Raw genomic sequence first — 15754 nt, forward strand, 5'->3', positions numbered from 1 at the left:
TAAAATAGGCTCCTGATTATTTAACTGTTACCTTACCTAAAGCATTAACTATGCAGAACCTTCAAGGCACAAAAGTCTAATTCTTACTCACCTGCTCCTTTGAATCCTAGAATAATCATTCCTTGCCCTGTACATGAATCAGGTAGATGAGGCTCCATCTACCATCTTCCAGACACGTCTCTCTCTCTCTATCTCTCTTGGGCTTTTCCTCCTTCTCCTCTGAACCGTCTCCTTTCCTCAAGCTATGCACAATCATCCCAAAGACATGAAGAAAGCTTCTCATATGATCAGCCTCCCTTCTTCTTGTGGAAATCTTCCTCTCATCTCTTTGCTCCCCAGCTATCCCAGTAAATAGCACGTTACACACTGCTCAGAGGTGTCTAGAGGTTAGTGATGGGTAGATGGAAAGTTCATCTGCACTGCTGCACCAGCAGCACATAGGCAATTCCTGACTATGCTCTAAATTAAGATTCATGAAGGCACAGCAGCCTGTCCTGCTAAGTCCATAAATCATAACAGATTTTTCACCCCCAGCTCCTAAGGAGCTAAAGATAAGGTTAATGGCCTTCAGGACAGAGGTTATCTGGGTAGAACAGGTAAGGGTGCACGCTAAAGTTTTTAAGAGATGAGTCAAACTTAATCTCGCAAAAGCCCATTAAAAATAGAAGAGAATTGAAATCTTGAATAAAGTAGTGTTGTTTGCCTAATGTGAAGGAAGGAGAGAAATCAATATTTTACCTTTAGCTGATGAAACAGACAATGAGGCTCTATCACGGTAAATGTTTTAACAATCCTTGTAGGACTGCGCATGTCTAATAGTTGACACTAATTTACTGCAAATTTTTGCAAATGCAATTTGTCGTAATTACTAACATTACACTGCACTGTTACATAAATGTAGTGAACAGGCTTTGTATTGAGGTTAAGTTTAATGAGATTTCTCAAGAACTGTGTCTGTGTAGGGCAGATTGAAACAATTCAACTTTCGAGGAATGAATAAGTCAAATATACTTTTATACTTTACCTTGATGACTAATGTGAACTTTTGATACAAGTCCCGGCTGATTGGCTGCAGGACGCGCATTTCTGCAGTGGTTTTGTTCAAAGAGAAATATGCTGCATATGTGTTTGGTTCACCTGCAATATAAAATAAGAACATTTATGGTAGAATCAACCCCAGAAGAAATATTAAAAAGGAAAATCATGGCATCAGCTCAGCCAAAGACATTAAAAGTGTAAAAATCAATGAAAATACGTGATGAACCTACCAACTAGGATGTAGTAGAGAATGTTTGGTCTGGCACTTGGGGGCTGTATATTTCTGTCCATGTCCACAGCACGGATCGGAGGGGTAACATTCAGTGGGTTCAGTTTGCTCTGCAACAAGGGGTGGCTGAGTCAACAATACAGCAACATAATCAAAATGCAAATTGATTAATTTCCTCTAGATCTCACTGTTGCATGGATCACCTAAAATAACTCTGACTGCATTTTTATGCAGAGCAAAAAAAAACCCCGGAAACTGTTCTGCAATAGAAAATTCCTCTTTAAAAAAAAAGATCTGCCCCAGAAAGTTTTCTGTGTGCTCTATATCAATATTTTGGTTGCTGTATAATCTTATGTGATGTTTTGCACAGTCCTCGCAACTCTGCTCTTCCACATAAAAACAGCATTCTCCAGAGAAGCTACTCTACGCTTTCAGCCCAGCCCATTAAAGTGCTTTCTGCCTTAAAGTAGAGCCGCTGTGATTAGACGTCGCCTCAGTTCCACCTGCTTATACACTATAGCACTTATTAATATTAACTGATAGGAGAACTGCTGTTATTGTGCAGTGCTGTGCCTTGCTGGCTTTTCTTTTGCGCCTCTAGTGAATAACACTAGAAATGTAGAAAGCTACAGCCATGTGTTCCTTCCCCACATTTTGATAGTATCAACTCTTCTTCTCACCTTTAGAAAAAAATATATAACCTGCTGGCTATATACTTCAGTAAGCTTGTTGGTAAGCACCATAACATAATGATAAGAATAAGGAAAACAATGAACCGAAGCTTATAGATTTCTTATTTCCATGCATGTAAATGTACCTGATAGTGTTGGACATAAAAGATAATCTGCTAGTGGTGCTTTAGGATAATTTCCCCCGCTTATGCACACTCATACATCATCAGCACTAACTACCTTGGCTTTACCTTTATGCATTTGCATCAACATATGGTTAAGTGGGAATATGTTTAGCACATCACATTTAAGAATACCTTTCCTCATGCAAAACGCCTCCATATGGCTGACACAGTATGTGCGTGTATGCTAAGGGGCCACTGCTAAACTTCCTTAGTGTAGATAGGCACATGGCTAACAGCTCATTGGAAGAAGAATCCCTCCCTGAGGGGGTATATTTATATCCATCAGCTCTGGAGTAATCCTTACACCCCTCCCCAACCAACCCTCTCGCTTTTACAATGTCTGGAGGTGCGCTAAATCAAATCCCCCTAGCTCTGCACAATGATGATTAGCTATAATACCCTCCTTCAGCAGTCATTATCCAGGGGACTCCAGAGCCCACATTATATCCCCCCAGGGCAGAAAATAAATACAAATCAACTTAATAATGTCTGTCTAGCTATTGTGATTAATTACAATACACTCATCAATTATGAGAAGACAATTCTCCCAGTGGACAGACATGTTAGTGTTACACTGCAAAATTCCCCCCAAAAAATAAAAAAGAGAAAGAGAAAAAACCCCCCAAACAATCAGAGACCAAATCAGAAGTCGTATAAGCATGTATATCGACAGTAAAGGGTAAGGAGGTATGGTGAACCCATGCTGTGTTCACAGGAGGAAAAACAAACAAACTGCTAAACAGATGATGAAAAGCTTTGGTTTGTGTAGCTGGTGCTGCCGTGTCTTGCATAACAGTCTGAAAACCTTTTATCATAAATAATAAATTACAAACTATCAATGGAAGGTCTGGACAAACAACTGTGACTCACTATGCCACCCTAAATAAAAACCGCAACTTTAGGGTTTTGTTTTTTTTAAATACCCATCTATATATATCCCACTGTGTCTTTATTGCAGGATTTTGTGTTATTTAGTGTCACACTCTGGCTCCATTCAATATAATTTGATTCCATTTATCTCTCATGTTCGGAACATGTCACCACAGTACACTTAAGCCATACTTGATGAAACCGTTTCCTCACAACTGCCTGAGCTGAGCTAAATGAATCCGATAATTCCTCACAATGCAGCTGGTCCAACTATAAGTGTGTTGGTTAGGAAAATTATACTTAAAATAACAAGAAAAATATTAACCATATACAGGAATAAGAGTAGGCTACTGGAAAGCAGATTCACATTCATGGCCATATAAATGGGGGGATATTTAAGCTAACCACAACACAAAAAGGTCCAAAATAAAAGGAGCGCTTCTACCTTCCTCTGAGGAAACCGCAGCTTGATTCACTTTTGTTCATTCTAATGACTATTACATGCATGGAGATACACAGCAAATATAAAATATGTTTTATAAATAAACAACTAATCGTGTATAGACTAACATAAATTCTGTTGGTGCACTAGTTGCTCTCGCCACCTCGGATCTATATGAATTTCCCTCTCTTTTTCCCCTCAATGGTTTTTAGATGTGATCCCAAGTCATCTCATGCTTCAGTTTAATTTGTGAGTACAATGGAAAACAAAATGCAGTAATAAACTGCAAATTGTACTCTGTCTTCAGGTGAGGAGGCAAAGACAAGGTATAATGAGGCAATTAGGGTATTTAAAAGGCGTGACATAGATTAACATATAACAAGAATGTGAACATATGGCACAAATGTCTCACAAATCTGAATAGCATGTATACTGTGCATATGCACACATACAGAATGACAGGTAAAAATCCAGCCTCCATGCATGAAAACATAAACATGCATATATTAGCAGGAGGAAATCTGTTAAAATGACCTTGTGGAATAGCAGTGTGTTCACACTTGCCTGTCTGCCTGGCTCTTACCGGTTCAGTGAATTCAGGGATAGCAGCATGGTAGGTGAGGGGGTTGCAGTCACGAGTGTTGTTCACTAAAACACAAGGCAGGAACATGGGACCCAGGTCGTCTCCATCCTCGACATCCACAGTCAAAGTTGCGGTAGCTGTTAGTCGGTTAGGGGGGAATGGAGCGCGGTCCTGGAAGACAAGCAAATGGCTACAGATTGAGCAACTTTCTGAAGCAGTCGAAAAATCCAAAACTACTTCATGATTTGGTCTCATGTGTCTATACTGAAATCTCCTGAAATATACCTGAACACCCTGACAAGCTTTAGTCATGCATTTACGCAAATTCTTTAGGACCGAGTCTTTACAACTTGAATCGAGACATACATCATCTCCAGCTATGTTTTAAAATGATAGCCTCACTGCTGTTTGGCAACGGCAGAAAGCATTTCAGCTTCCACCTTCATATTTCTTCCACTTTCTACAACTGTGGCAATTTTTAAAGGGCTGATATCTCACTGTACAAGAAAAAGCTTCATCACTTCGGGGTGTCTCATGAGTATCCAACCATATACTAAAGGTGGTGTGTGTCATTTTTTTTCTCCAAACATCTGCACAACTTTAAATAACCATCTTTAAATCACTCAGGGAACACTGGCAGGATGAATTGGGCACTGAAATTACAGAAAGTATGGAAGACTGTCGTACTTCTTCTATAAATGCTTTGCATATTTCAATACAACTCAACTCACAAGTTTCATAGATGGCTTTTCTCATACCTAAACCCTCTGAGTGAAATATCAATTAACACTATCTCGCCGTTTATAAAGTTAGATGCCTGACCTGCTTAATGTTTTGTTTCATAGCAACTTTACAGACTTTAAATGAGACTGAAGAGCACTTATCAACATTCATTAAGAATCTTTTCTTACACAAAAATACAGCTCTGTACAATAAAACACCGACAGCGGCGCAGCTACTCTTAAAGATTCCCCCGTAGTATTGTTGCTTCCTTGAGTGGTATCCAGAGAAGTGAGCAGCACAGCACTTCAAAGATTTACGTTCTCAGTATAATTGAACTCTTGACACAAGCAGTGCAGAGTTCTAGTAAATACCATGTCTTCTTCCTTTTCTTTACCCTGACATCCTTTTGGAAGAGAAAATGAAATCCCCCTGGAGGACCTCTCGCCAGTTCAAAGAGTTGAGTCTTTTGCTCTTTCATGCAGGAAATGTAGAGAATAGAGGACGAGTTGAGTGTTAAATGATTATCTGTCCTGCAACACTTCACCTCACAGTATAGGGTGTTATATTTGACCGCTGCTTGTTAGGGAAAGCGGCTCTGTAATGGGTAATTAGGAAAAGATACTATGATATGAATCATGGTACATGTTGCCAGGGGAGAGGTTCGATATTTTAAGATCTGGATGTTGGCCGAGAAGGCTTTGAATCATTCAGCTTGGGTGTTTCTTTGATTGATGTGATTGGCTACCACCTGTGCTGGAACACTTGAATCAACACAAATCAGCTCGTGCCTACGCTGCCACCTGAAAAGTTAAACTTTTCATAACACTTCACCAGTAACTAGTAAGTAACTCAACTAAATCAAAGCAACAGCCCATCATTATGAGACTAGCAACACACAGCATCAAACATTCAGAGTGAATGGCGAGGAAGCTTCAGTGCAAGTCATACTGAATTAAGAATTATCCCCCCCCCCCCTTCACTTGTCCAAAAATCCATAATTAAATAAATTATAAATCAAACCTGTTCTGGTATACCAACTATGTCGAAGGCAGCTTAAAGCAAAACAAAATAAAACAAAAAAAAGCTGCAATGAAACCCTGGAGGGTTCATTTTTCTCAACACTGCATCACAATCAACCTGAATATACTCTATTAAATACAAAATGTGCGTACACTGACTTCATCAAAGCAGCAAGCTACTGGCTTCATATTTAGTTTGATCTAATTCAAATAAAATATCACAACATTTAGAGAAATGGTTTTAGTGACAACAATAGTTCTTTAACCTCAAGTGCACTGTGGAGGCAGACACACTCAAAAGCATCTATAAATCATGGCCTATTTATACGTGATGACCCCATTCGTCAATCTGAACTCATGCAACTCAACTCAGTATTGGCTGTTTGTGTATGCAGATGCGTTTGCTTACATTGGCTTGGACCAAAACCAGGTACCGTGTTCTGTCCTCGTAGTTTAGTCTCTCTGCCAAAATAATGTTTCCTGAAAGGCTGTTGCCGACTGCTACTGTTCTGTTAGATGCCTGAAAGAGAAAGCCATGGACTGTGATTAATAAAGAAATCTGCATTTGTGTAGAAGATGCTTATTATGATGTGCGATCTGTCCATATACCGGGTCTCCGGGGTTGTAAATGATGCTGTATTCTATATGTCCATTAGGTCCATCATCAATGTCTATAGCACCATTATTTCCCGAGAAGCCAGTGAAAATTGTTGTTCCAGGTGGTGTGAGCTAGACAAAAATATGCAAGGGAAAAAGAAAAGTCAACAGCTCTAACAGCCCCCTGTGAGTACAACGTCAACTTACAGCAGAAAGAACATTCATATGGCTATTACTGCTGCCGCTCCATCCCATTAATATCCCCAAAAAATGGGGAAAAAAGGGAAAATGTTGGAGTCAGCAGCAGTCTGAAAGCTTACGTGCACTGCTGACAGAATAACAAAAAGTAAGTATGAGAACCACTGCTGTTCCCAAGAGCCCTTAGCAAAGTCCACAGAACCAGGCAGTGGGCAGGAGATCTTGTTCAGGGAAGTTGACAGCAATGTAGACTGACTCACTGTACTGTTAGGGCAGTTGCACGTGGCTATGATAACACACTGTGACAGGAATTTTGAACATGCAGAGCACACAAAGGGTGAACAGCAAAGAACAGAAGTTGTGGTTGCTTAGAACTCAGCGGGGAGCTCTCATTTAATCTCAAAAACATATGACTAGAAAGTCTGAAGATTTGATGCATTATCTTGAATCACTGCAGGTGTTGCAGGTGTATTTGAATTTAAAAAAAAAAAAAAAGGTTATCATTTCTAGTGCTCACTAGATGTATGCGAGTTGCAGATGGTGTAAATATCAAAGCCTAAACATAAATACTAAATATAGGCAATGAATAATACGCTGTTATACGCTGTTAACAACAAACAATTAACTAACAGCCATTTGAGTCGTACCATTATTTTAAATGTCTGACAAATTGTCTCAGATGTAAAGGAAAGAGGCATTAGATTTAAAAATCTGCCCCACTCTGCCTCACAGTTATCAAACATTTCTGGCAAACAGCAACGCATGACAGTACACTGTGTTTAAGATTCGTGCATAGGGGCACAGGGAATTGCTCCCTTACCTCGTTTACTGCGACATAGTAGCGTGGCTGCTGAAAGCGAGGGGCGTTGTCATTCCTGTCCCTCACAACAATCCGTACCTCATGCAAGATGATAGTACCAACCAGCTGATTTGTGCACTGCACCTGAACCACGATGGTACTGATGGAGTTGGGGGGCTGAAAAACAAATAACAAGAAAGAAAAAAAATGCTATATAACACTGTGGAAATTGTAGAGTTCTAATTCCCATGTTTCTTATATAATGGAGTCATAATAACCTACAGCGTATTGTATCTGACAGTTTGTAAAGAGCAATAGGCATACTTAATAACAACAGTGGAAAGCGACACAGTTCCAGTATGAAATCTGCTTGTTAGCTATCATGCTTGCATAGCATTGGTAAACCCTAATGAGGGCGATTGTTTGTTAGGCTACCAGGGGCAGCCCAATATTTATTTGTGAATATGCAGTGTAAGAAAACTATTATAAAGGATGAAAGTGCAAATACACTATACTGAAAGGCAGCATCTCATCATACTGCCATTACTACGCTCATCTCAGTTTAGCAGCAAGGGTCAACTTTCCACATAGTGTAATTTGGCTAACTAGCTCCCTCCATCACTTCTCTTCTTTTCAGCTGCAGAGCTTTGTCCCACACATGTACTTCCATTATTATTTATTCTATATGCATTCATGGCATATTCCTGTTAATAGCTCCACATTCACCTCCTCCTCTTTAGTCCGTATGATCTGAACACATGCTTTAAAACACCTTTTCACTATGACAGCAATACTATGCACCCTGCATCATGGATCCTTTACTGCACCATTTACACAGGTGTGTATGTACTTAGGACCTGTAATGTGTTGCACAGACACATGGACATTTTTGTTTTTTTGTCATTGAATCACTTTAAGGCTAAGAGTGAATTACCATGGCCTATTGACACAAATTACAAGCAACTCTGTTGCTACACCATATCTTGTGTTATTCTAAATCCATCTATCCATACATCTGTTTCCCAGCTACATATTTGTTGGAATGGCTAAGGGTTTATTTTCTTACTGTATTGATGATTTGGCATAACTAAGGCAAGAGGAAGCTGAGAAATAAACCCTCAGTACTGTACTCACATCTCTGTCCAGAACACGCCCAGTGCTGTTGAGGTAGAGTCTCTGCCGTGCTGGTTCCAATATCACCCAGTAGTCAAAATTATCCAACAACGTCAATGAGATGGTTCTGCCTGGGTCTTGGGCACGGCCATTTATCTGCATGTTTTCCACCAAAACTGTACCTATAAATGAAGAGCAGTCATAAATAAATCAATGACTAAGACGTAAAAGGATTTTCACCTTAAATAATATTTTATTATACTATGCGGTAAACTGGTTTGTCAAAAAAATGCAATTAAATTGCTTTTTAAAGGACTCATTCTACATACTGGTCAAATATTTTGCTTTAAAAATATTTAAAAGCAAATAGGCTGGAACGTGAAGGTCATACAACTTTAAATGGCCATCATTAGGCAACCAGCAACCAACATTAACAGCAGCAGTCTGTACAAATTTTGTTTTTATTATGTGTCATGTGCTTAATATTGGGTATCCTTTCTCAAATAACTTTGCAAAGAAAAACATAAAATGATTTTTAAGTTTCACTCTTATATGAACATTCAAAGTCTGCCTTAGATAACTGAAAATACTGCCTCAGATCTCTGTGGACTATTCCACATATTATGTAGGCAAATCTCTAAAATTGATAATTATCATCCCTGGGAGCACAGTCACCTTCTGGTTTATATTTTACGGCTTTTAATCAGCAAGTAATTAAACTTTGCTACAGCCTCTGGGACAAATCCTGTAAAGCCAGTTAAATCTGAGGATTGGTTGACTCCTAAGTGGCCAAATTAGATTTTTGAAAAAAAAAAAAAATACTGGAAGCTTAATAATGCAGGAACTAGCAGCCAACCCTACGTCCTACTGCCCCAGCACCTCCTAGATGCTCAAGCCCTGAGCAGTTTTATTTAGAGCAACATGTACACAACACAGCTTTATTGAAAACACCAAATATGGAAAAATGGCACTTTACTGACGGAAATTGGGTAAACTTTTTTTTTTTTTTTAAGAAAATGTCATTGCACTGGCCATGACAGTTACACCGGTTATGTTCATTTCTTTTTGGGTTCTTGAGAGATACACACATATTGTGACATAGTGAGAGTATTCTTTGTGGCAGCCATCACAAACAACCAGAACCAAACACGAGTCACTGCTTTACCTGAAAAAGCTTTGAAATGAGATCCTGCTACGACTTTTACTAGTTTTAGCCACAAAAATATTAACACCCAGAAGATCTGTCCATGTTGTAACAACATTTGGGATTCAAAAAAGTCGATTTTTTTTTTATTTACTTTTCTAAACCAACACATTTGATGTATCATATCTTTAAAACATTACAACAATAGGCACTCAGTGGCACTCTCCTTGTTATGGCTAGCTGTCTAAACTAAACCTGCCATTGCCTTTATCTGCTTTATGGCTGCTATTGTGACATAATTTTGGAGAAATTTATTTTTTACGCATTGTGATTAAAAATATTAAATGACTGACATGAATTGTATTTAAGACAATCAGTTTGTCTTTATACATATACAATACAAGATTAATTGTTTATAAGTAGAGTACTGTGCAAACGTTTGTTTTTTCCTTATGTTTGCACATTTCAATAAATCCCTGCACCTATTTCACATGTTGTATTGTCCCTAGCAAAACACAAAGAAATGAGTTGTTGGCTCAAGATTTTAGCACAGTACCGCAGCTCAGCTAATGACCAAACATACCTTACATCTGACAGTGTGTTCATGCATTATCATTTACTGACATTTCAACCACTACCTTAATTCCAACCCTTTTCCATTCAGTACATTTTACATGTACCTAACATCATGGATCACGTAATCCAGTGATTTTCAAATGTGACAAAGTGTGAAAAAGTGACTAAAGTTTAGAGCTAACAAACTTACAAGTATACATAGAAATTCTGCAGAGACTAAAAGCCCTTGACATGCCTTGCTAATCTACCAGCTGTAAAACGTAAGAGGGTGGTGGTATTTTAATGGGCTTTTTAATTGGTGCCCCCAACATCTTGTACTTTATCATTTCATAAAACCGGTTTAGTCATTTAGTCATTAGTCACTCAGACTCGAAGATCCTCAAGAAGGAGCACAGATGGAGTTACGATGGAAGCTTTTGCATTATAATTACAATACCCGCTGCTGCATTTTCATGCTCATATTAATGACTGCGATCCTCGTCTGTAGTAGTCAAGGTTTGATGCATCCGTGTGTTGTGATCACAAGGACCAAAAATTATGTGTCTCCGTTAGGCCAAACTCAGCCTGAAAAATGGTTCTTCTAAGAATTTAATTTAAAAGTCAAAAGAGCCCCCTGTTGCTGGTTCATTAATCTAAAACACAGCTTTTCATAATATCTGCCTCAGTAACTTGAGTGGTGAGCAACATTTTTTTTTGAAACTCTCGGGTTGTAAATTACGCAGCTGATAATATTACAAAGGAGGCCACAGAGAGTCTTCTTTCTTTCTCAAGTTAATTGAACTTCAGTTTTTCTGCTGTGACAGCCAAAACTCCTAGTTTTTTGAGCACACCCTCCCTCAATCTCTGTCACGCAGCAAAAAGTTGTCCTCCTCATCAATCGAGAAGATGCCAGAGTCTGTCAGACCTGTGCAGACCTAGCCATGTGTTATATACGGTATGTACTAAATAAATAAAACAAGTCTCTTTAGTAGCCTGTGACTCAGTCAGTGTCATCTCTGGGCAGAAGCGCCTCTGATCTGGGCTTCACAGCAGACCAACTCCACAGAGACAACACAGAGAGCTCACTTTTATCCCAAATATCAATAATGCTGGCATCCATAGATGATGGCAGCAGATAAGTGTGGAGGCCCATTTCTGATAGGTTTCCAAGCTTGGTATGAAAAAAAAGTCAGTTTCATTGGTAGTTTCACTCATTGGTATTAGCATGGAGTCCAGTCCTTTGAGTTGAGGCCACAATTTTCATTTTTAAAATGAGTTCATGGTGCCACAAGAAACCACATAAAAATATTAACAAGTTGCTAAACAGGAAGTTAGCTCACTGCAAATGTTGCCAGAGACTAGAACTTGCCAAGTACTTTTTTTATTTAAAAAAAAAAAACGTGGTTAGCACAAAGACCTCCAGTAAGAAAAGATTTTTTTCCCCATTTTAATAGGAGTAGACAGTAAGCACACGCGTAGAAATGGTGGCATACTGTTGAAGAAAGGAGTTTGAGTGGAAATAGCTGCAGTCATTATGCACAGCTCTCTTCTGAAATTAGTGGGATAAAACACTAACAACAAATTCACATAAAAAGTCAGCTAGTATAAAAGCTAAACCAGATCAGGTGTTTGAAGGTTTGCATTAGAAACTCTGAACAGTCCCAGAAATGTTTTGTGACCAAACATTGCTAAATTGTATGTATGAAAATGCCTATTTATCTATGTAGTTACTGGCTTTTTACAACACTAAAACGCAATACTGCAACATCTCTGGAAAGAAGTATATCCATTTCATTTGCATATATTTTAATATTTGATATGCAGTTACATGTATTTTCTCCTTTGTGTGGGAGGCAAGGTTTTACTTTCCTCAACCATGACTTTGGTCAGACCTGTCTCCAGGAAATGCATTGCTACTGCAGTTTAAGCCCAAGCAATATCAATACCATCATAATAAACTAAAATAACAAAAAAAGTGCTAATTTCTGACCTAGTTTGCTACTTGGCATCTGATAAACAAGACACAAACAAAATCCCCCCAGTACAAACCTTGGGAGTCTGAATGCATAATTATATCGTTAATCCATCTTTGTTTGCATAATTAACAAATAAAAAAAATACATATGATATTCATTTTAAAATTTTCATTTTTGGGGATTAAAATGAGGTAAGAAATCTATACTGACATAACTTCATCAGTTACTTATTAATTGAATTGATTTTGGTATCTTACTGATTGCTTTTAAAACAAAACACGGCCTTAATATATGCCTGCTTCCTGGGTGAGGTCCAGAGAGGCTCCAATTTTGGATGTTACAGAACAGTCTAAAGACTAAATGAGGCACGTGCCTCCATATTTCACATTCAATTCAATTATTAATATGAGACTTTTGGTGCTCTCTATTCCACAGAGCAATGCAACCTCTGAAACTCCTTAATGTTTATGAACTCCTTTAATTGTGTTGTATGTATGTACGCATGTTTATGTACTAAATATAGTAATAGCTGCAGTATTCTGTTACATTGTTCTCTATCAAATAATCTGTGTACTAAAAATGGTCAAGCACCATTAGGGAAGCATGTCTGACAAGATTTCTTGTTCTGTGCACTTGCCATTGTTTATGAATACATGACAATTTAAAGAAGAAAAAAATAATACAAACTTATATAAACAGACAAAGGTTTCATTTTGTCAAATATATTCACCCTTTTGCAGGATGGTTTACCTGCATGTTAAATGTAAAATAAAAACTAAAAGCTATCTATTTACAGTACATCTATTTACAAAAAGTCTGATTTTACACTTAAAATCTGCTAAGCTTTAAAATAAGGCATTTCTTTTAGAAAACCCACACTGTTTGACTTTCTTTAAAACTTCCTAATCTCTAAAATATCAAGGTAACTTCTCTGCCACGTCTCGCTGTTATGCCCACATACTGACTCCTGATCTCACTCAGGCACATTAACACATACAGCACAGACATGATCATGATCATGTCTGTGCTGATCACCACCTGTCAAGAGACCTACTGTGCAGCATACATTGCCAAAATTAAAACAGTGTATGTGTATTGCAGCCATCACTGATTGAGGAGGGATATAACATCACTACTAACTTAGCACTCCACAATTACTCATGATAGACTCTGACATGAAAAACATCTGTCGTTATGCATTTTGGTAGAAAACTGGGGTCAAAGTAGCAGCAGCTGTTTGCTTCAGTAAACAGTGATTCTAAGTGTTCTGTGAAACAATCTCATCCTCTGGGGAAATGTCAAGTGTTTTTTTTCTTTTCTTCCATTTTTTTGTTTTTTTCCCCCTATTGTGTGCAATAGGTCACATGGAGTCCTGGGCATATTTTTTAAAGTTACAAAATTGGTCTTCCTTGCCAATATCACCACTTGTCATCTGTGTGTACAAATGTGAAATACATACACAATATCCCTTTCTGTTACTGAGTTATGATCTTGAATGATGGTCAGAAATATAGTTTTGCATAATATTGCGATTTACATTGTACAACCTCATCCAATTGCAAAATTTGCAATTGTAAAAAGGCTTTCAGTGGACCAACTGGTTAAACTGGTTTGACTGAATTGTGGTTTATGCCCAATAAAATCCTACACTAAATGGACCTTGTACTGGTTTACCACAAGGTTGCTTCAGTTTGAATGCTTACTGACAGTCAATACCAGTGCAAGCCGCTCACTACTGGCTCACAGTGACAGCACTAACATGCTGATGTTAAAATTGCTCTTATCAATCAGTCAATCAATTTATTTATAAGCACATTTAAAAACAACAGGTTGAAAAAAATGCTGTACATAGTAAAAATGCAAAAGGTAAAAAGTAGAACAAATACACACAAAGAACAAAACAAAAACTCGAGTTTTCAGACGGGTTTTAAAGATGTCAAGTGTTGGAGAGATCCTAATTTGAAGAGGCAGACTGTTGCAAAGTTTGGGCACAGCAATCAGAAGCCCTGGGGCCTGTTCTTCGTACCGCGCTAAGTGAGTTAGCTGGATGAGATTGTTGACGATTTCGCGTGATCCTGGATCGTTCGGTTCCCCGAAGCCCATCCGGGACTTGCTGTCATAGCAACAGAGCCGTAAGCGTAAACCTGCTGGGGAGCAGGTTTACTTTATGTAAACAGGATTAGATCGCGGCCACGCAGGTATGTCCGCGTCATTCATACGAAAGCAACAGCGATATTCCACCACTGTTTCACCATAAATAAATAACATCAATGTAACTAAAGATAATGCAGCACTTGATCCTTTTATTGATTTCACACAGATACATACAGGTCATTCCCTAAAAAAGGGAAATGTACTATTAACATTCTATTACATGTATGTGATTATTACAGATGTAATTCATATTTCAGAGTAGTAATTGTAAATTACTTCGTGTAATCAAGATGAGAGACCACGGCTATAAAAGCGAAGGTGGATTTGGGAAGTCTGTCGCAGTCATATCCTGTCCGTTTACGCGAGCAACCCATTGCGGAAGGTGCAAGATTGATAAGGAGAGTCCTCAGAATTCAGCATATATTGCGGGACAGGCAGGATCCTTTAGCTCAGCGCGACAGTGTGCTCATAGAGACATATCGATTTTCCCGTGAGGGTATTATTCACTTAACCAACTTGTTGACGAGGGGGTGCAGGACCACCACCTGTCTTTTTTTTTGCTCTGCCCTTTTCTTGGTTGCTGTTATGAACAAACAAACAGAGTATTCCAGGGTCTCTTTCCAAGAGACGAAAAGCAATATAAGTGATAAATATTACCATTCTGTAGAATATTCTTATATTTCACTTTTACTTGTTCCCATGTTCTAGTGGGTCCTGTTGTGGCTCTAATGTGAAAGGGGATATAATATAACATATTATAATATAATATAATGTAATATAATATTGGATAATATGGTGTGATATGATAAATTTACCCTACCGCCTACTGGTGTTGGCCAGAGGGGCCGATGGCGCAATATGGCAGCCTGGCTTCTGTCAGTCTGCCCCAGGGCAGCTGTGGCTACAACCGTAGCTGCCTCCACCAGTGTGTGAATGTGAGAGTGAATGAATAGTGGCATTGTAAAGCGCTTTGGGTGCCTTGAAAAGCGCTATATAAATCCACTCCATTATTATTGTTATTATTGAATTACTTACGAGTTTGATTTGTCAGCAACTTTCTGCCAGCCCTCTCTCCTTGCTTTTGCAGCCTTTGCAGTGTTCCCTTGCGTTTTAATTAAACTCTGAAACTCCTGAAATCCCTCACTCAAGAGTTCTTGCTCTGCTGCCGAAAAATACCGAGCGCGCTCCTTCGACATTTTCGCCGACCAATCAAAGGGTTGCCGATCAATGTTTCTACTATCGATGCGTAGCCCCTGTTGGGCCACCCAGTGATCTCACATTACTTCATCCAGCTATACTAATCGTCAACAACAGGTGTGTTCGGAGAACCGGAATAGCGAGCTCAGAGTTAGCGCGATGATTTGGTCTTGGATGTTTCATTTGATCTTGGATGTAGTAAGTGACGTACGAAGCACAGGGCCCTGGTCTCCACTGTGTTTTAGCCAGCTTCTAGGGACA

At 38.7% G+C, this 15754-nt stretch overlaps 1 protein-coding gene across 1 annotated transcript in view; it reads right to left on the reverse strand.

The window, feature by feature from the left end:
• The window catches only part of LOC146655540 (protocadherin-15-like), a 218506-nt gene that overhangs the window by 99580 nt on the left and 103172 nt on the right, over positions 1-15754 (reverse strand). The window contains exons 5-11 of the mRNA XM_085427953.1: positions 8489-8649; positions 7376-7531; positions 6370-6489; positions 6170-6280; positions 4019-4189; positions 1269-1377; positions 1025-1137 (exon numbers count right to left, since the gene is read on the reverse strand). Of these exons, the coding sequence (XP_085284079.1) occupies positions 1025-1137; positions 1269-1377; positions 4019-4189; positions 6170-6280; positions 6370-6489; positions 7376-7531; positions 8489-8649 (941 nt within the window). The remainder of the gene's footprint in view (positions 1-1024; positions 1138-1268; positions 1378-4018; positions 4190-6169; positions 6281-6369; positions 6490-7375; positions 7532-8488; positions 8650-15754) is intronic.

This window comes from Rhamphochromis longiceps, linkage group LG13, assembly GCF_057381845.1.
Source record: "Rhamphochromis longiceps isolate RC_006_pf linkage group LG13, R_longiceps_female_GT1.1, whole genome shotgun sequence".
NCBI lineage: Eukaryota > Metazoa > Chordata > Actinopteri > Cichliformes > Cichlidae > Rhamphochromis > Rhamphochromis longiceps.